The 20,120-nt window shown below is 53.5% G+C and overlaps 4 protein-coding genes and 1 non-coding gene across 5 annotated transcripts; 3 read left to right on the plus strand and 2 right to left on the minus strand.

Moving 5' to 3' along the window:
• Nucleotides 1-729: 729 nt before the first annotated feature.
• Nucleotides 730-2,364, minus strand: BDW47DRAFT_129694 (major facilitator superfamily transporter; the record flags this gene model as incomplete). Its single annotated transcript, XM_024817023.1, has 1 exon — nucleotides 730-2,364. The coding sequence occupies one exon, from the start codon at nucleotides 2,362-2,364 to the stop codon at nucleotides 730-732; it is 1,635 nt and encodes a 544-aa protein (XP_024667714.1).
• A 2,491-nt stretch (nucleotides 2,365-4,855) lies between these two features.
• BDW47DRAFT_113477 (MFS transporter) lies at nucleotides 4,856-7,207 on the plus strand. The gene is made up of 3 exons (XM_024814426.1): nucleotides 4,856-5,536; nucleotides 5,606-6,724; nucleotides 6,796-7,207. Exons 1-3 carry the CDS (start codon nucleotides 5,121-5,123, stop codon nucleotides 7,070-7,072), a joined length of 1,812 nt encoding a protein of 603 aa, XP_024667715.1. The 5' UTR covers nucleotides 4,856-5,120; the 3' UTR covers nucleotides 7,073-7,207.
• A 1,835-nt stretch (nucleotides 7,208-9,042) lies between these two features.
• Nucleotides 9,043-9,962, plus strand: BDW47DRAFT_134921 (uncharacterized protein; the record flags this gene model as incomplete). Its single annotated transcript, XM_024818199.1, has 3 exons — nucleotides 9,043-9,180; nucleotides 9,252-9,451; nucleotides 9,512-9,962. The coding sequence occupies 3 exons, from the start codon at nucleotides 9,043-9,045 to the stop codon at nucleotides 9,606-9,608; spliced, it is 435 nt and encodes a 144-aa protein (XP_024667716.1). The 3' UTR covers nucleotides 9,609-9,962.
• A 406-nt stretch (nucleotides 9,963-10,368) lies between these two features.
• Nucleotides 10,369-15,367, minus strand: BDW47DRAFT_120976 (acetyl-CoA synthetase-like protein; the record flags this gene model as incomplete). The annotated part of the gene is made up of 6 exons (XM_024815554.1): nucleotides 10,369-12,321; nucleotides 12,401-12,934; nucleotides 13,007-14,345; nucleotides 14,407-15,172; nucleotides 15,281-15,282; nucleotides 15,348-15,367. The coding sequence occupies 6 exons, from the start codon at nucleotides 15,365-15,367 to the stop codon at nucleotides 10,369-10,371; spliced, it is 4,614 nt and encodes a 1,537-aa protein (XP_024667717.1).
• A 3,897-nt stretch (nucleotides 15,368-19,264) lies between these two features.
• BDW47DRAFT_t147 lies at nucleotides 19,265-19,336 on the plus strand. Its single transcript has one exon. It is a non-coding gene; the product is annotated as a tRNA-Glu (tRNA).
• Nucleotides 19,337-20,120: the final 784 nt, after the last annotated feature.

The following is a 20,120-nucleotide window of genomic DNA, read 5'->3' on the forward strand; positions in this document are numbered from 1 at the left end:
GCTCTACTCTGCCTTGCTGAGATGGATCGGACGGACGAATACTGGGGTGTGGAACAAGGATCAGAGGGAGGATTTATCAATAGGGGGGAGGGATACGAATATATTTTCTAATACCACCACGAGATCTCTATTAATCTCGTGATTGTTCTCAATCTTCTTGCAGTGCTTTCCCTTGCAGTGCTTTCTTCCAGTGTCACACGGTGAACTACCGGGATGGACCAAATCCAACGTAGCGTACCGTCGTGCGATCTCTGGGGCCGCGTTCAAGACGTGTGTTTGTGGGAAGTCGAACGCAACTCGAATCAATGCGATCGGTCAGTGGGAGATGTGTGATCTGTCGCCAGACCCAATAGAGAATCATCTGGACTTCGTTTTCGACTCATCGGAACCTTCTTCTCCATCCATCTCCTATCCTCGACCCCGTCCACCCCACCTAGTAATATATATGTGGTTTGTTTCCCTCGAGCTAGATCGGTCTGTGATAGATTCCTCAAATATATTATGCCATGCCCGGTTTCCATCATCCATATTCAACCACGCCCAATTGATTCCAGAGGAGACATGTTCGACAGTCGGCGCAGGCGCCAGCAAATCCGACTCGGGGCCCAACAGAGCTGCCCCAAGCGGATTTACTATTACTATAGTGACGTCTGTGGAATGGAATCATAGGTGAAGGTACGTTTCGTCATATTTTGCTTCAAGCACTTCAAATTTACTACGACTAGCTCATTAACCACCCACAGCAACACCATGGCCAAAAAGTCTCTCCCATTTCATCAACATTGCTGCCACAAACATGACGGCTCCAGCAACGGGAACCAACACAAACGTCATACGCATTGCCTGCGAGATGGCATCGACTGCTCGGTCTCGTAGTGGACCCTCCAGCTCCTCAAACAATGCGCTCTGCGTGCCCGCCACCGCGGTCCAAATCTCGTCGTACGAGTATCCGTGACCAGCCAGAGCAGATTGCAGATTTGCAATAGCCCGCGAGCGGTAGATCTGTCCTGCAAGAGCAAGTGCAATGACTTGGCCACCAATCTGGGCAACATTCTGCATTTTCAGCCCGGCGCCGGTGTCTTCCGGCTTGGTCGTCAAGGTGGCAACTGTATAGCCAATAACCATCGACAGGCCACTTCCTACAGCAGCGAGGATTGAAAGCCCATAGATCGTTCCTGTCGTCGTGCTGGGTTTCAAATAAGCCACCATGGGACCACCACCAACCAGAAGAAAAACGCTGGCGAGAAGGAAGATGATCTTGTAGAGCTTGATGAAATGGAGGAGCGAGCCGGAGACCAGATTGACCGCGACGGCGATGACGACGAATGGCAGGAGACGCACGGCTGCCATGAGGGCGCCGTCGCTATTCACAAACTGAAAGTAGATCGGGAGGTAATAGACGATGACGAACACGGAGGTGGTTCCAGCCGCTGTCACGGCGTACAAGAGCACCTGTGTACGATCGCGCAACAAGTGCCCCGGGAATGCGCGTCGAGCGGGGGTAGTAAAGACCGCGAAATATTGCTGCAGGGCATAGAGTGCGAGGAGAGCGCCAAATACAACAAAGGTGGCAATCGTGCGTCCATCATTCCATGGCCATTGGCCCCCAGCCATTGTGAACGCGAGGAGAAAGCTCACCCACATGCCGGCGCCCAGAACGAAGCCGACAAAGTCGATGGAAGCCAGCTTTTCCCGCCTGGGAACGTCTGGCATGAGACGGATTGATGGGAGACAGAGAATAAATGCTGGGGCAGAGATGGCACCGATCACCAGGTTGATGTAGAAGGCCCAGCGCCAGGTGGCTGCAGACACGGCGAAGGCGCCACCGATCAGAGGCCCCAACACACACCCAAGGCCCCAGAAAACGGCGATGAGAGCCATATAAAGACCCCGTTCCTTCTCCACTGTCATGATCGCAAGATATTGTAGTGATCCCAGGTAGATACCGCTTCCACCAGCGCCGGCGATGACGCGGCCAATAATCAGAGCGTTCATATTTGGAGCAGCGCCACAAAGGGCCGATCCCACTTCAAACAGCACCACGGTTGCAATGTAGACCCATTTCATGTTGAAGGTGTTGAAAAGGGTGCCGAGTAGGAGAATGACGCATACTGAGCCCAATGGGAAGCCGGCTCCGATCCAGGAGAATTGGTCGACATGACCGAATGCAGCGACGACAGGGCCTTGGACATCGGCAGCGATTGTGGTATCCAGTCCATAGAGAAAGCAAGTGATGTAAAGTGAAGCGCAAACCACGATCCAGTTGATGCCGCGGATCTGTCGTTCTTTGGTCTCTGGTTCTTCGATATGCCCATCTTGGGGCAGCTCCCGCTTGCCCAACTCAGGGTCTGGATTAGATGCCATCTAGTTAGATTGGGATAAGATATCTAGGGGAAGCGAAAAAGGTCAAAATAGTATGGCAAATATAGTCGAAATTGTGTGGGCATTGAGTACAAGTTTACTTGTTACCTATTTATGCTCCTTCCATTTTCTTCCCTCCCAAGACGAACCATTGACTTTTCACGTTGTGTGCGATCCTTCGGCGACATGCTGTTTGTCTTTGTCAACCATATATTACCAATTAGCCAGGAAGCAGGGGTATATGTCTCCGAAGGAACACCATGTACAATCAATCGGCAAGCCAATGATATGAGTGGCACTTTCTTTCCTCGTTCTTTGGTAATCACGGTGCAAGGTCTCCACTTTTTGGCATAGAGTACCTTCCGATGAGGGCTTAATGCTTATGACCAAGCATAGGTATAGATTAACTGAACGTGATCGCAGCGCTATTCTAGAAAGACCTTAGTGTGATTACAAATTCGAAAGAGTTTCAACTCAGCTAAAAATCATTCCGATGGTCGGGCCAATATGGTTCCGAGTGCTTACAATATTCTGCGATACACGCGCCCTTTGCTGAATTGCCGATACCAGCGGTCGTGATGCTGCCCCAAACCCGCAGTTGATCGGGGATCATATCTCGGGTGGAGAGATTCACGAGGATGGCGTGGACCCCTTCCACATCTTCTAGGAATTGGTTGGCTCCCTGTCCTTGGTGTAGGACCCACGGATGAGCAGCACCACGGCATCAGCGATCAAAACGGCCCGACCCTTGAGGTAAGCGGGCAAGGGCTCCTGATTGCGAACTGGAAAAAGCTCAAGTTGCGACATGGGACTATTTCCACATTTCTCTTTAGATTCCGAAAGATGCGGAAGAGCCCCAACTTGGGGTGATACACGTGCTTTACGTTAGTCAACCCTCTTCAGCGCTTGTCGGTAGGGTCTCATAAAAACCCCAGCGGTGGGAAATAACTGCTGTGGAAATAGAGGATAGAAACGCGCTCTGGGCAATGAAATTGATGATATTCGGAGCTATGGAACAGCTTGCTCGATGGTTGAAAATACAAGATGGTCAAATGTAGGAAAAGGATTCTGCAAACGCTGCAGGTCAGTTGGCATGCCAACCGATTGCAGTCACTTCCACAACTGCCACAGCAGGTCGTTCGACCGAAAGCTCGGATAGTGTTGAGAAGTATCTCGTGTGGTGGCCCTGTTTAACGAGGAGTATATGTTGGACAACATGACTGAAGGAATCATCGACGCCTGTCAATGCCTTGCTCGGAGCACCACGAGCTTAATTGTCTTGACGCGTTGTGGAACTATCAAGGAACAGAATAGGCAGTGCCTTGATCTCTGGTCTGCTTCGCGTGCTCCAATCCGAAATCCGGACTGCCAGTATGTCTCAATTGACATCAACAACATTGGTCTTACTGCTCTCGCGCGCTCTATAGCAGACCAGGAGCTTGCACTTCATTATGACGAAGCGGACATTATCAAGGACCTTGGACTTTTCTAGCAGAACGAGTACCTTTGGGTGAGTCGCCATGTACTCAATGCAAGATTCCACTCGCACCATGGCATCAGCCATCAGATCATCAGACCAGAGCTATTGCCCTTTCAGGTCATCGAGCTCTCCGTGGTGCTTTCGGCGTTCCGGGTCTGCTCAGCCGTATGTACTTCAAGCCGTATGTGAAGCTATCGGTACAACAATGCACGAAGCCCTCTCATCATGCGTGTCTTCAAGGACGCCTAGAAGTACTCTGCCTCTTCCCAGATGCTCCAGCTGAAGTTTCCGAAGATACTCCCGCGTCTATCTCTTCCACATTCGATGCCGCGATTTAGATCAGCTGCGCAATGCGTTGCGTCAAGGATCAGCTTACTCGACCTTCTGGACCCCCGTGAGAGCATCACGTCTCAGGCGGAGAGCATCACTGACAAGGGATTTAATGCGAAAGAAAAAATTACATCCACCGGGTGAAACCCCATTCAACTGAACCTTCGATTTGTGTTGATTTTGGTACAATTGGGTTCGAACGAATGACATAGAATTTTTCCGCCCACGTTTTTTGTACAAACGTTGATACCAATTGCTCATGTTTCATTGGATTTGATGGAGCCCCTGAGTAGGTGTGATGTATTCCATGGATTCTCTAAATATTGGGGTGGATTGTCAGTCATACCCCAGTGCCGTTCAATATATGTGGGCAGTGGCGAAGTCTAGTTGGAAGTGGGATATGTATTCGATTAATACTCTGTCCCTGCTGTGATATTGTTCGGCAGTTGATCGAGGCACTTGACTCCGTGAAGTGGGACTAGGTGGGGTCAAAGATGATGCCATGAATTGTCACTCTGTGGTCCGGCTCCACATCCAGGGCTTCCGGCATGGCGAACGTGCTAACCAGCCTACTGCGTGGACTAAAAACAGGATCAGGAAAAAAAGATATCTAGTGTTGCTCGGCAGGTCCCTCTTATGGATGCACGAGTGTCGCCTATGTGGACCGACCCTGGTCTCATTCGCCACCGTTCTGCTAGTTTATTAAGCGGCTACATCCAACACTCACATTTCGAACGGATTCATCTGGGATCTCTCGAGTCTCGGATAAGTCGGCAGGCCCCACAAACCACAAAGCTTATGCCACCGGATCGTTGCATTATTCAACGATCCACGTTCTTTGTCAGATTGACTCACCGGGTGGAAAGATTTATATATCTACATCTAGCCCCGCCTCCATGCACATGCAGAAGATCCGTCTGACACTCATCGCCGTCGAATTTGGACCAGTATGCCATCAGCGGGATGGAGTAGTGCCGAATCCACCCACAGCAACGAAGAGAAACCCAGAGTCTCCGGTAACGCCGAGGGTCGGTTATCGTCAGAGACCTCACGATGCTCCATTTCATCGACCGTCGACCATTATGACCCCCATTTGCATACCCTGCGGTCGCGCCAGACCGAACCCGACTTGGAACGCCATCCGACAACCACTTCGGGCGCGCTGAGTCGGATTGAAACCCAACGGTACCAGCATGCACTCACCGTCGGAGAAGGTATCAAACACCGTCCGTCGCGGGCTCCCCTACCTCCGTTTGGCGGCGGCAAGCCCTATCCCCCGCCGTTGCCAGCACGGGAGGAGTATGTCGTCGAGTTCGACGGGGCAGAGGACCCCATGTACCCTCAAAATTGGCCAACCTGGAACAAGTACGGTCATATCTTTCCCTACAACTGCATATACATATCCGGGATATTGAGCTAACCAACCGATTATAGGGTCTACCTCAGCGCCATTCTCGCCTTTACCAGTGTCTCCTCGACATTCGACTCGGCCATCTTCAGCGCGTCGGCCAACAATATCTCCAAAGTGTTCGGCGTGGGATCTGTAGTGGCCAGCCTCTCCAGCACTCTCTACATCGCCGGGTATGCGTCAGGCCCCTTGGTCTGGGCGCCTCTCTCAGAGCTCAAAGGTCGCCGCCCCCCCATCCTCTTGGGGATGCTGGGATTTGCCATCTTCAATACGGGCGTCGCTGTCGCCAAGGATCTACAAACGCTCATGGTGTGCCGGTTCTTTTCCGGCGTCTTTGGCAGCTCGCCGCTAGCCGTCGTCGCCGCCGTCTTCTCGGACATTTACAGTAATCGAACGCGCGGGGTGGCGATCGCCTGCTTTTCCAGCACCGTCTTTCTCGGTCCGCTCCTCGCCCCGTTCATCGGGGGCTTTATCAACATGTCCTATCTGGGTTGGCGATGGACGGCGTGGATTCCCGCCTTCATGGGCTACGCGTCCTTTGTCTTGAACGCCCTCTTCCTCCGAGAGTCGTACCCACCCGTCGTTCTCATCGAGAAGGCCGCGGAGCTGCGACGGCACACCAAAAACTGGGGCATCCACGCCAAGCAGGAAGAAATCGAAGTCGACCTGCGGGGCCTACTCGTCAACAACTTCTCCCGCCCGCTGCGGATGCTGTTCGGCGAGCCCTTGATTCTGGCCGTAACCGTGTACCTGAGTTTCATCTACGGGCTTCTCTACTGCTTTCTGACCGCGTATCCGCTCGTGTTCCAGGGGGTACACGGGATGAATCCGGGCGTCGGCGGGTTGACGCTCTTTGGCATGGTGGTGGGCCTCTTCATCGGAGGTGCCTACATCATCATCTCCAATCGGTGGTACAATGAGAAGCTTGACGCAAACGGGGGCGTACCTGTTCCGGAATGGCGACTGCCGCCGGTGGTCATCGGCGGCGTGCTCTTTGCGGGCGGGTTGTTCTGGTTCGGCTGGACCGGATTCACCAGCGATATCCCTTGGATTGTTCCCACGCTGAGCGGACTCTTCACGGGGTTCGGGCTGCTTATCATCTTCATCCAGCTCTTCAACTATCTCATCGATACCTATCTCATGTTGTAAGTTGATTGGTCTCCTATTGAGGCTCGCCCAACATCTCAAATCCGTTACTAATATGATGCAATCACAGTGCGGCATCCGCCATCGCAGCGAACACCTTCTGCCGGTCGCTGGTCGCGTCGAGCTTTCCTCTTTTCTCTCGTCAGATGTTCACCCACATGGGGATTCAGTGGGCGGCTACGCTGCTGGGCTGCGTCGCTGCAGTGCTGGTGCCGATTCCCATATGCTTTTTGCTATTTGGGAAGAAGCTACGCCGGCGAAGCAAATTTGCGCCTCTTTGTGAGAAGATCGAGGAACCACCGCATGAGGAAGGGGATAACTCTTTGCAGCAGCCAGTCGAGAAGTAGACTTCGTCCTTCTAGTCGAGACTCAAGAGATGGGGTTTCCTCTTGCCAAGAGCCATGTATGAAATGGGCAGTCAAAAAGTTTATAATAGCATTACATAATAACAGCGAGCATAGCTAACTAGATAGAGCCAAAGAATGCCTGAAATTCTAACGACCAGCAAGTCACGAGCTGACACCATGTATTCAATCTGGTAAACGAAACCACCTAAGGATAGTGGGGAAAAGGTCCAACAATGTATCCATGGATGCTGACGGGCATCCACACGTGGATGGAGCATGTGGATATCCCGGAACAAACAAGGAAAACTCGGCAGTTGTGGTCTCAAGATCTGCCGACAGCACGTGCGCAGAAAGATTTGTGAAGATGCATAACCGGCATACCGTTGGACAATCCAAGTTTGACTTCAGTTTTTCATTTTGTTACAATTAAAGTCCATAATCCCAATTTCTTCATTTGCAGCTTGACTGGGATAAGCCATTTCGTGCCTATGTACTTTCCATTTGGGATTCACCGGTATATGCTCCGTAGATAAACAGCTTATATTTATATCATGCTCGGCGCCAACGCTGACACTGAAATTGGAATTTCCAGAGGCAAACCGCGGTCAGATCTCGACCATCTTTGCTCGGAAAGTTAAACATCTGATTAGTACTAGGGAAGGAATCCAATAAAAATCAACTACATAGGGCATCCACTAGTTGACAGTGTGATGACCGTGCGAGGAGCCAAACTTCGACCTATATTGGCAACTGTCGATATTGGATAGACCGAAGCTGTTACAAGGAGGCATATAAGGCTGCGCATAGCAGGCTAATCCATTAATTGAGTATTCAGGGTGTCTCATAAGACTTCTTCATGCTTTACCCAGTGAGAAGAAACCTCTTGTTGTACTCGAGTCTTCTGAATGACAGTTTCAAACTCCACTATCCAGGCGTGATCAGTACCTACGGCGTATTACTTTTTCCCGACTACTGTTTAGGGTGGGGTAGTATAGCTTGGCCTGTCATTCGGCTATATCACGATCAAGACATCAATGTCAAACAAGTAGCCAAGACGGATGCTTATACTTTGGGTGGGGATATCTTGGTTTGGCCGGGTGTGATTCGTTGCATTCATCGGTTTTTTATGTCCTCGGATCCACAAGACAGTGTCTTCCCCATCGTTAGTGGAACCGACCAGCTCGGATACGACGGATGGTAGAGACTAAAATGCGAGGGCGCAAGATTGGGGACTGACAGTCCCATGACATCCAGCTCCAGCTGATTTGTCTTACAGAGTAAGTCTTTCGTCCCTTGCTGTGTGCATGGGATGCAGTATTCGTTCTACAGAACGGCCGGCTGAGTTCCCTACCTGCAAGAGATGAACGAGAATGTCTCCGGTTGCGACCAAAAAGGCCGGATGGCCACAACCCAGACCTCGATGCCTCGACTGACTATACCCATCTGGTCGAATCGAAGGCCAGCAGGGTGGGACCCATTCCCGACATCTGATCGGGAATGCAAGGCACACTGGACTCGAGATAAACAGGACGGAGGATACAAGCCGGCGCGGCAAGCGCAATCCCGTGTCCATTCCAGGAACATAATTACAGCTACAGACAAAAAGACGCCAGGCGTGGGAGGAGAAAGAACAATTGTCCAGTATGGTGGGCAGAGAACGTGCATTGAAGCAGGCATAACAGTGGCCGATTTCCATCCCTTCAAGCTAGATCTGCCAACCAGTCAATCAATGCTCTCTTCCAGATACCCTGTCAGCCTGAATCGAGTATATCGAAGAATGTCGGTGCCTCGCCGAAGATCGGAGGCCGATAAGCCTTGTCATCGAATCAAGAGCGGTTTCCGGGGCGGGTGCTTAGAGAAACGCCAAGGCGAGGCTCTGAGGCTGTGTTGATTTGTGTTAAGTGGTCTTGCTGCTTCTCCGTGTCTGCTCGACCAATTTTCTTCTCATCGTCAACAACAGCACCTAAATCATGTCGTCCTGGTTCCCCACCGAGTATGACGAAGACTACCAGCGGGAGACCCTCTGGCTGAGAGCTGGAGCGCTTTGTTGCAGCTCTCTGGGCTTAATACTACTGGTGACGCGCCATGTCCACCCATTCACCCTCCTGGTATGACAAAACCGTTCGGTGCGCAAACTATGATGATCGCAAAAGGCTGATGGAATATCGATCCGATATAGTTTGCCCTCCCGGTAGTCTGGTCAGTAGCCGACGGCAGGCTGCTCGGGCAAGGACGTGCCGCCCATACCCTCGTTTATGTTCTTCTCGATTTCCTCTGCGCTCTTTTCTTCGTCTGGAACATTCCCGTGACGGTACTTGCTGGCGTGGTACAGTGGAGTTTTATTACCATCGTCATGGCCATGTTTTTCTCCGCCGCTGTGTACGGCATTTCTCTCCCCGTCTGAGTATCAATACCGGCACTGACAAGGACTTACGATAGATTCCTCCATGGTCTAATCTTCCTCCGCGCGACCGTGAGGCTGTTGGAAGAGTCACGATTATTCGGTCGTGGTAACGGTGTTCAGCTTCCGACCTAAAAACCACTCGTTATGATGATGGCATGGTGGTGGGGCCCATCCGCGGAGCTCGGACAACTATCCAACGGCTGGAACGGGCTTCCACAGTTGGACAAGAACTGGATACCCCAGACGGGGGAACCAGTTAAATGCAAAGACTTGCTCTGTGAACTTTGTCTCGAACGCGGGAATGTCCCTTCCCACCCGGCTGTTTGTGCCGTGGTGTTGTCGGACCTGGATCGGCCTCGTTTGGAAGAGAACTCGGTGTTGTGACGATCACGGTTATTGTATACTCCTAGATACACAAAACCCCACACCAGTGGATGATTTACCCGGGGACCATCCTGATGGTTCAAATGGTTGTAATGCTCACCGGGGGTGTGGTGTTTGCGTGATTGACATAGACTGCCAATGGACGGATTGAGCGATGAGTGATGGATGGCGGCCACTCACGTGCTCGGGCCGTCGGGCCTTCTGTAAACTCCGATGTTCTTTCATCGTCTCCTGATCGAACTCCCTCTTCACTTCTCAACATCCCATCGCCTCCCTTCCCCGTATCATCATTTCACCCATTTCCATAATTAGTGTGACTGTTCTATCAGACTCACTGCCTCAAGCCGGTTTCCTGATTGAGTCTTCTCTACGCGGTGGGAAAAAGATGAAACATCGTTAAAACATGTTGGTATTGACAATCTATTTACATCACTTCGTACCTTAACTGATCCTCATGAATGTAGGATCGCAAGGGGTTGAGGTGCATCGTGGTCTCATCGACCGGATACTAATGCGGATGCGGGAACGGGATACGTGCGCCCTGGGCCTCCTCCGCCGGCCAGCCCTGGAGCGTGAGGCCGTCGTCGACATGATCGCCCGATAATACCAGGGTGTGTTCGAGAAGACAGGCGTCAGAGCCCATGCTCGCGGCCGATAGCAGTCGAGTACCAGACCGCATGACACTCCGATCGCCCACGCTCAGGGGGTGCAGTTCGAAGTCGCCGCGCGAGTTCAGATGCGCAACCAAGCTGGCATCGTCCACGGCCACCCGGTCACCGAGGGTCAGCAGATCCGGCTCCGTGATGGGGAGACTGGGGTTCCCGTTGGCGTGAATGGCACAGTCGCGTCCGATGTTGGCTCCTAAGGCACGCAGGTAGATGACGAGCCAGTGGGTGCCGGTCAGGAGGCCCAAGACTCCGCTGCGCCCGTAGCATTTCTTGATCAACCGCTCCACCGCCAGGTAGGCCTGCCACCGCTGGTTGTAACTGCTGCGGTCCCAGTGGTATTCGCCTTCCTGACGACGTCCCATGATCGCCCATTTGCCCGCGATCACAACGACCATGGCGATCACGGCCTGGACGATACTCGTGGCCGCCATGCCAATCCCAAGGATGCCAAAGACCGCGGCCGGCCGCCAGCGGGCGTCCGCGGTGCCCACCAGTTTGGACTCCAGGGTGTGCGCCAGGATCACGAGACTCGTGACGGTGCCAAGAGTCCAGTAGACCGCGATCGAGCCGATGGAGAAGACCGAGTAGCACATGATTTCGAACTGAGAGAGGACGTAATAGTCGGCCTCACCGTCGTAAAAGGCACGCCCGAACGGCGATTTGGTAGGCTTTTCGTCCGTGACATCACCAGCGCGGGGGATCTGGAACGATTCGCCCTTCTTGCTGCCCACCCAGATGGTGCCGGGCGCATAGTATTGGTTGCGGCGCATCAAGGCCCCGGAACCGACCATGACGCGCTCGCCGATGTCCGTTCCGGGCAGGAGAACCGTGCGGTCCGCCACCATGGTGCCGTCGCCGATTCGGATGCGATCCTGCCCGTACCCATCTGCCGTGACCATGAACGAGCGCGATCCGAAGACGACGTCGTTGCCAACCTCGAACAGGTCTAAATCACCGACCGAGGGCCCGTTGCTGGGCCAGTAGATGCGCTTGCCGACCTTGGCCCCGAGGGCCCGCATCAAGATGGACACGCCCTCGTAGTGCACCCCGAATAGCTGGGTGACCCACTGCAGACTGCCGGAGGGAAGAAGCCTCTTCATCATCCCGCGACGGACCCGTTGGCGTTGGGACTCGCTCGCCGTGGGACCGGGTTGAGGACGCCCGCAGATGGTGTTGAACACCTTCCGAAGGATGATGACGCACATGAGGGCGAAGAGGGGGGCACCGAGGGTGTTGGAAACACGAGCCACAATATGATAGGAGATTCGACTCGGGCTGGCGTACCACGTCGCGGACTGGAGCACCACATCCCCGCCCGGGGCAGGATAGTTGCGGGCGATGGGGATGATACCAAATGCCCACGGGACGCGGCGGATGATAGTGACAATGAACGCGATGGGTTCGATGACGAACATCGTCCAGAACCAGTGGCATTCGGGTAGGGGGGTCGGGGGCGAGTCGGCGGTCTTCTCGTTCGGCTTGGGGATCTCCCAGCTGGAGGAGTTGGGTCCTAGCTGGGTGTACGCGGGCAGGTCGGCGCCGGGGGCAAGGATGCTCTTGAGGCCGACAGTGCTGTGGGGACCGACCCGGATCCTGCCTAGGAGCATACTGGTGTTGGCCTCGACGGCGAACGGACGGATGATACACTGCGCCACTCTCACCCCGTCGCCCAATTCGATCAAGTCGTGTTCACCCAAGGATGCCTTCTCGTCGATCTCTACGTTCCGTCCGATCTTGGCGCCCAAGCAACGGTAGTAGAGAAGCCGGGACCAATTCCAGTAGCTGAAAATTCCCTGTGGTTTTCCAGAATTAGCATCATTCGCGGACACGGAGGAGAATTGGGAGGCGGGGGTGCGCGATTTGCTCGCCTACCTTTCCACCAACTTGGACGGCCTTTTGCGCCAACCACCAGCGAGTATGATAGAGTCCCCACATCGGGTAGAGGCCCTGTTGGTACCGCCCGATCAGGAGCCATTTAATCATGATGGCACCGATCGGACCTGCGATTTCGGTCGCCAATTTGGAACCGGCGCCAACGAGACCAATATGGATAACGCGAACGGCCACAGAGTCTTTGAGGCATTCCAGGTCCTTGGTCTCCGAGATTAGGTAAATGAAGGTCGTCCACAGGAGGGCGTGTTTGAGAGGGAAGAAAAACATGATTGGAATCAGCTGCACCATTAGCAGGAAGGGGTTGGTCGAGCTGTGGGTTTTGTTGACCTGCGGTGGTCTGACGCCGGCGTCCTCGCCGTTGCTGTTCTGCTTCTTCGCCAGCTGAGCCTCGACAATCTCTGTGATCGCATCCACGGTGCCACTGGTGAGCAGGGTATCGACCGACAGGCGGATCTTGAATTCCGCACGGAGGTCGCCAGCCAGTCGACCGGCACGTAGACTGTCACCGCCGGCCTCAAAGAAATCCATCGAATCGATCACTTCGCCGGGGGCGCACTGCAAGACAGCGGCGAACTTGCTGCGCACTCGCCCCTTGATTGAGCCGCCGGAGAGCTTGGCCTCGGCCTCCGCCAGTGACTTGTCGACGGCACTCTCATCTACCTCGCCGGTGACTGGGTTGACGGGCATTGGGCTGTCGATGCATCGAATGCTGGTTGGGATCTCGTATCCCGGGACACGCACGCGAAGGTATGCGACCAGCGCCTGTGTATCGAACGTGTCGGATTTCTGGTTGAAGACGATAACCTGGAAGAGGCCATCGATGGGGTTCTCTCGAATGACGACCTCTGGCTGTCCGCTGAAGGCCTTCACTTGAGAGGTAACCTCGTCCCGGCGCAGCACACATGGCTGCTTGGCGATCGGTTCCGTCAACGGCCGGTTGAGTGGTGGGGGACCTGTCTCGGTGTAGCGATCTGGACCTCGCATGGTGTCGGAGAGTGTTACTAAGTTTAGCCGCTCGCTGAGTTTGATGCGCTGGGGTTTGTTCTGGTTCAAGGGAATCCCGCCCTCCATGTAGACGATGCATTGCGGGAACTGAACCCTCTCGAGGCGTCCGTGAAGTCCCTCATGGAGCTGTCTCAAGTCCGGTCGAATAGCGTCGGGAGTCAGCACTAGCGCGACGCCGACGGTCTCCTGGAGTGTGTCGTGGGGCACCGAGAAAGACAAAACCTGGCTCACACGGTGGTAAAGGACGTTGTTGGGATCAGTAGAGGCCGATAGAATGGCCTCGTCGATTTCGGCGGGGGAGATGATTTCACCGCCTCGGTTGATGACCTCCTTGCTGCGCCCCGTGATGTACAGGTATCCATCATCGTCCATGAAACCAAGGTCGCCGGTCTCAAACCACCCATTTTCATCGAATGCGCTCCGATCGAGCCCCTCTGGTTTCAAGTATCCTGGAATGACGGGCGAGCCTCGCAGGCATATTCGTCCCGTCGTCCCTCTTGGAGATTCCACGGATCTCCCATCCATGCTCAAGATGGCCAACTCGGGTCCGGTTGCCTGGCCCGATGATCCTGGTCGCTCTAGGCGGTAGCTCAAGGGGGCACTAGAAACCGGCATACATTCTGTGAGACCATAACTCGGCAGAACGGTGCATTTGAAGGTCTCGAGTAAACGAGTGGCTAACGTCGGGGGTAGGTTGGCCGCCGCATTGCAGATCACCCGAATGGCGGAATTCCGCAAAGCATTCGGACGACTTTCCAGCTCCTGCAGAATAAGGTGGTGCATAGTGGGCACTCCGTAATACCACGTGACTGGCCAACTCTCGATCACGTCGACGACGAGGGTTGGATCGAACGCCGGGCAGCAGACCACAAAGCCACCTGCAAAGATGTTTGAACACAAGCTTCGGAAGAAACCACCACTGTGGGGAGGGCAGCATTAGTAATCTCTCGCGTCAACGGGCCATGGCTGGGGTTTCTTACACGTGGTGTAGCGGCATAACGTTCAAACCGCCGTCGTCCTCCGTCAGCTCAAATGCATCCATGATCCACACAGCCCGAGCGATGTAATCATCCTTTGGAATGGGGACGAGCTTCTTGTTACCACTGCTACCACTGGTGAATAACATCAGGGCGACATCATCGGGCGAGTTGACCTTGGGGGGGTATGACTGTCGTTGATCAAGGGGGCCACAGTTCAGTGGGGTCATATCGAAAGTCAAATCGTCCCTCGGTTGGACGCTAATGATTCGGATTCCTGCCTCATCCACCCAAGGGTCTTGAAGTTGGAGCTTGGGGATGTCCTCGGCCAGCGCAAGGACTGTCCCGATCTCAGCTCTAGTGATATCCTCTCGGAGCTGGACTGGCCCCGCAGCGGGCGTCATGGCCATCAGGGTATAGTAGTTCGACACGGCCAGATTAGCCAGCGCGAGGACTGGTCCATTGGGCAAGACCACGGCCACGCGGCGGTTGGAACATGATGGGTGGTCGAGGCCAATGTCGAACTGCTGTACGAACCTTGCCAGTGTCGCGTGGGACATGCTCTGTTTTGTTCGTGGCTCGATGAGTGCAGGGCGGTCCGAGTTGGGATGAAGGCATTCTGCGATGGTTGGAGAGCGTGCCTTCACGAGCGCGTGCACTCGGTCTACATCGTGCCATCCAGTCTTGTCTTTTCCGCTCTTGACCCGTTCTGGGAGGCGTTTCCAGATTGCCTGGTAGCACGGGATGAGGTCGAGGGTGAATGTGGCGTCTTGGTTGTTCAACAGGTTCGATAATTGCTGCAAAGCATGGTATGGGTCTTCGATCTGGTTGATTCCTCGGAGCTGTTGTTTTACAGCTTCCGAGGTTACTCGGTCACCACTTCACATAAATCAGCATTTCCGTCCTATTCGAGAAGGGGGATTGGGGGAACCATGCCAACATACCTCTGTCCCTGGAGGTCCATCGTGACTGTACGCTTGGCCGTGACAAACGCAGTGTGGATGTGAACCCCGGGCTAGCCAATGATTGGGATATAGGACTAGCCACTCGATAGTTTTGTCCTCAGGGCTACTAAAACTATTGGAATGATGAAACAATCGACGGAGCAGGTTCAAGTGTACCCTGGCTGCCCTTTTATTCCCCGTTTGGAGTCCTGCGCAACATTTCCTTACCCACACCGTCCAGGGCATCTATCAGCCGAACCGGACTCCTTCGGACAGCCTACTGAATATTAGCATAACCCATCGCCCCACCTCATTTCTCGGCGTTGGAGACGGACTACCGTCCGATTTCGCGCGGACCAGAAACCCTCCAGGTCCTTGGCAACCGGCAGACCGGCCTCTAGCAGTCTTTGGGACGGCCATGTGTCCCCATCTTCCTTCGCGCGCCCAGCGCCGCCGGGGTCGCGGCCCCTCCTCCAACATGTCAATGGCGTGGAGCAGAAGCCCATGTTTCAGGATCCAAGCCCAGGATACTCCGTACAATCTTCCACGGATGGACGCGCCCTGGATAGCAGATCTTCTGCTGGGTGTCTGGCTATGACCTATGTCGGTGGTTATTCGGCGGATCGGGGCCACATAGCATAAAGGAGATATACGTAAGCTCATGTTTTAATCAGGAACTCTAGGTGGCGGGCGGTGGTACAGCCCAATATGCAAACTTGCGGTAAAGCTGCACCCTGCGGCCGATCCTGCCTTATCGTTTATCAACTACTGCTTCGGGGAACTGGACAATCCGGGTAGGGCAAGCGACACGAGGGGTCCTTTTTTTGAGAAACCTCATGTGAAACGAGAATCCCGATAGCAGGAGCAGGGGCAGTTGTGGACGCCTATGAGGATGTGCGCTGGATGGATATTGAGGGCCCACGCACTAGTTGTCCATCAGTGGAACGGTTTGGCTTGAGGAGGAAACCGTCCATTGAAGCTTCAGATCGGCAGGCCCCACCGCAGACAAACCCACGGTTGGGTTGACTTCCACTGGGCGGTCGATAATCACGTTATTTCGACCGGTCTATTCACTATTGACGGTGGCTCGCCTTAATCAGGCAGTAGTTCGAGATTTGCTCTTCAATAGTTCCCCCCTTAACTAACGCACGGTGTAGGCGGTAGATATCCTTTTGTCTTCTGGGCATAAATAGAGCCGACGGGACTCCGAAAGGTCGCTTGTCGCCTTTTTGCCAAGATGTGGTGCAAGTCCTTCTCAGCGGTGTTGGCCTCTGTCCTTGATTTTATTGGGGACGTCAATCACGCAGCCTTGGAGCGTGGTCCATTGGCCATGTGCGGTTATCCTTCGACGTGCTTTCTCAGAGTGGGTCCGTCAGCGTAAGCGACCTCGCCACGAGTACTCCGTATCTACTATCTGTTTTGCCCCCCCTTTACCGTCCACCACCGTATCAAATGATTTGTGAGCAGCCGCGTATCAGTCCATCAGCTCCTGGACGGGGAGGGGGGGGGAGGGGAGGAGCGGGGCTCGTTCTCGTCCATTCACATCCCACCAGCACGTGGGGGAATCAGTGAACAGCAGTGCTAGCTACCAGACGTGCAGCTCCAGTGCAGGTTGGACTTAGGAACCGCCTCGGCGAGCTTCGGAGGTCGGATCAGATAACTCTCGATGGAGACCCCTCGGAGATAAAATATGGAACTGATTGAGCGATCTTTAATCTCGCGAAGTCTAGAATTTGCGATATCTCATCTTATCACTACTAACTACCCTATGTCCCTAGCCATGGTTCAGGATTGTCTTTGATATCATGCTAACACGCGCAACCCCTTCGAAAATTCGAGACCTTGGAGTCTGCGACACCTCTTCACCCATACATGGCCCCCGACTAGGATACAGCTCCAGTCATGCTGACATCGCATCCTGCAGTGCTTCGCCAGGGGCGCATCACACGCTGCGCGCTTCTCAATCGCTGGAAGATGTTCGATTTTACCTCTGGTGGTTGATCTTATCAAAGTTCGGGCAGAGCTACTCGGGCGAGTCTAGCTGGGATCTCGTTCTATCTCAGTCGGATCCCAGCGCCAAGGCTCCTCTTGCTTGTTTGTGGCGTTCCCTTATCGCATTTTCTTTTCTTTTTTACATTTTCATGTATTTTCTTTTTCCCCCATTCTTCATCATTTCTACTTCCTCTTCTTCTTTTTTTTTTTTTTTTAATTAATCTCTTGCCTTTTTTGTCTTTTGACTTTCCTTTCCTTTCTTTTTTTATTCATGTATTCTTTCCCACCTCCCCCGGTAATCTGACAATGGAAGGATGGGGACCTTGCATTTGTTCAGCAACCGACCGATCCCACGCTGGTCTGATACGACATTGCACGGGGTTTCCCGGGCGATAATTGATTGGTAGGTCATCTACGACGTAAGAGATGGATAGATAATCAACTCTTGGCGGGAACGAGGTGGAGGTTCATCCACAGCGATGCAGACATCCCACGGCAGTGGGCGTCTCCCGGTGGTCCTCACGAACCAAGCAGGTTGGTTCTAGTATCCTACCGTCGAGGTGAGGACCGATGGGATGGGGTCCAGAGATGACATCATTGCCTTGTCTCAGGATCCGAGTTTCGGTCCGTCATCAGGTTGGGTGAGAGGGACTAAGTGATCGTCCCGACCATCCAAATTCCTTTGGATTTAGGGTCTGACAAGATTTGTGGTGTGTTGATAGTGAGAGCTTCATGTTAATTAACTGACAAAGTTCGCCGATCCGTACTCTCAGGATGATCTCCGTCAAATCCTACTAGGCGCGGCATCCGCCTTGGTCGATCACTACCCACCGTGTTGCGTACTTCTTCTGTACCTTTTGGTCTTTCTTCATCCTTTTTATCGGGTGCACCAACCACATTCCTTCTTTCGCTTCTGAGACCCACCCACCTCGCCCATCATTCCCTCCTCGTGTCACTAACGTCTTTTGTGGTTGGCTGTTAGCGGTCTGTACCCACTTCAACGTGTACTTGAAAAAAGAATGTTCCTTCACATCGAGCCCCGATGATGCCATTCCTCCGAGAGCCTCGGCGTACCCGCCTACTCCACGGTACTATTCCTTCGCCTTCCTCCCCCCCCCAAGCTTGGAGCTTGAAGCAGGGATTTTATCTTGTAGAATGTACTATCTGCTTTACGAGCTCGGCATCCTTCGTTCCTTCCGTTTTGCTCTTTCCCTGAACATTTGAGCCGGACCGATCTTCAATGCGAGCGTCAAAGTGTCTCGGACTATAACTGAAGCCCCTCACCCCCTCTTCCTTCCTCCCGGGTAACAAGCTTTATCAAATCCTACGCACATCATCTGCGCCTTCGTACATCGCGGATGGAAGAAACCCTGGACTATGATTGGCCCCATCTTACGTTGTCCATACTGACGGCCATAACCCACGACACATGGCCTCATACACAGCCTCTCTTCGCTTGATATCACCGCCGGCCCCCAAAGTCCACCAATCGATACCTCAGCGGATTCAGGTCACGAGCGGGGTCTGTCAGTTCCATTCGACTTTTCGACCGGTCGCCAGGGTAAGCAGGCTTCCGCACCGTTGGACCCCACAACGGACCCTAATTCTCCCCCCAACTGGGCAGTCTGTCTTTCCCCCTGTTATATGGTTGGCGGCGACTACGGTCCAGATACACTCGTCAGCGGGGTCAGAATTGTCTAAACATTGGTTCGAGAAAACGACGTCATCTGCCAGAGATGTGCCACATCACCATCTCGCCGCCTCTTAGACACCGGGCGGCGAAGACTGGCCTGCAACGGTTTGGGCCCCGATTCGCCAGGTTCCTCGGCCCCGAAAAGGGGGCTCAAGGAGAGAGCCTTACGAATCGCCTAGCTCCAAGACGCGTCAAGTTAGGTGATTATTTCAGTTGATGTATACATCAATCATCCGATGTGGTGTAATGGTTAACATCGCCGTCTCTCACACGGCAGCTCGGGGTTCGATTCCCCGCATCGGAATCATTTCTTTTTTTTTAACATTTCTTCGGTTTCTTCTTGTTTCCTTGGATTTTTGTTTTTTATAGTTCGCTGTGCGCGTTTATTTTGACGCTCCTCCAGGGTTGATAGACTTCGTACGTCGACGCCGTCACATAGTGTCATATATTGATCCTATAGTCACGATGCAGGTTAACAGGAAATTGTGATGACCATGCATGATACCCCGTGGAGGCCCATTCCTGGCGTTGGTACCGCCACCGCCGCTCGATCCTCAGGTCAATGCGGAATGTTATCGAACGAGTACCGTTGACTGAAATCGTAGACTCCTAACGGAACGGTTGGCCGGCCTGGCCGACTGTCAATCTAGTAGGCTCTTTCCTGCAGGTCTTAGGGACATTGGTTGGCGCGGTGCCGATCATGCGCATACTCTCAATATACGAGTCAAAACTGATCAGCGCGCCCTAGGGATTTAGTCGATGTCTCATCTCCACTGAAGGATTCCCGTGAGGGGCCATTCTTGTCCGACATGATATAGTGGTCGGGCCATTTCAAGGCCACAGGATGTGTTAGCTTGCAAGAGGAAGTCATGGTTGCTGTCTGCATGCCAAGGAATGGCTAGAGCCGACGTGGGCTAACAGCGCATCATCATTCGTTACTGTCAACCGGATGAGAGGGGGTGACTTAGATGAGGGATTCGAACAGGACAGGTATCTACTCGTACAGATCAGCTAGGACCGTAGAAGATGATTCCCGGCCGCAACCCTTACCCTTCTAGTAGTCAATGACGTGGGCACCTTCGACATCT

The sequence above is a fragment of the Aspergillus candidus genome (genome assembly GCF_002847045.1).
Source record: "Aspergillus candidus strain CBS 102.13 unplaced genomic scaffold BDW47scaffold_81, whole genome shotgun sequence".
Taxonomy (NCBI): Eukaryota; Fungi; Ascomycota; class Eurotiomycetes; order Eurotiales; family Aspergillaceae; genus Aspergillus; species Aspergillus candidus.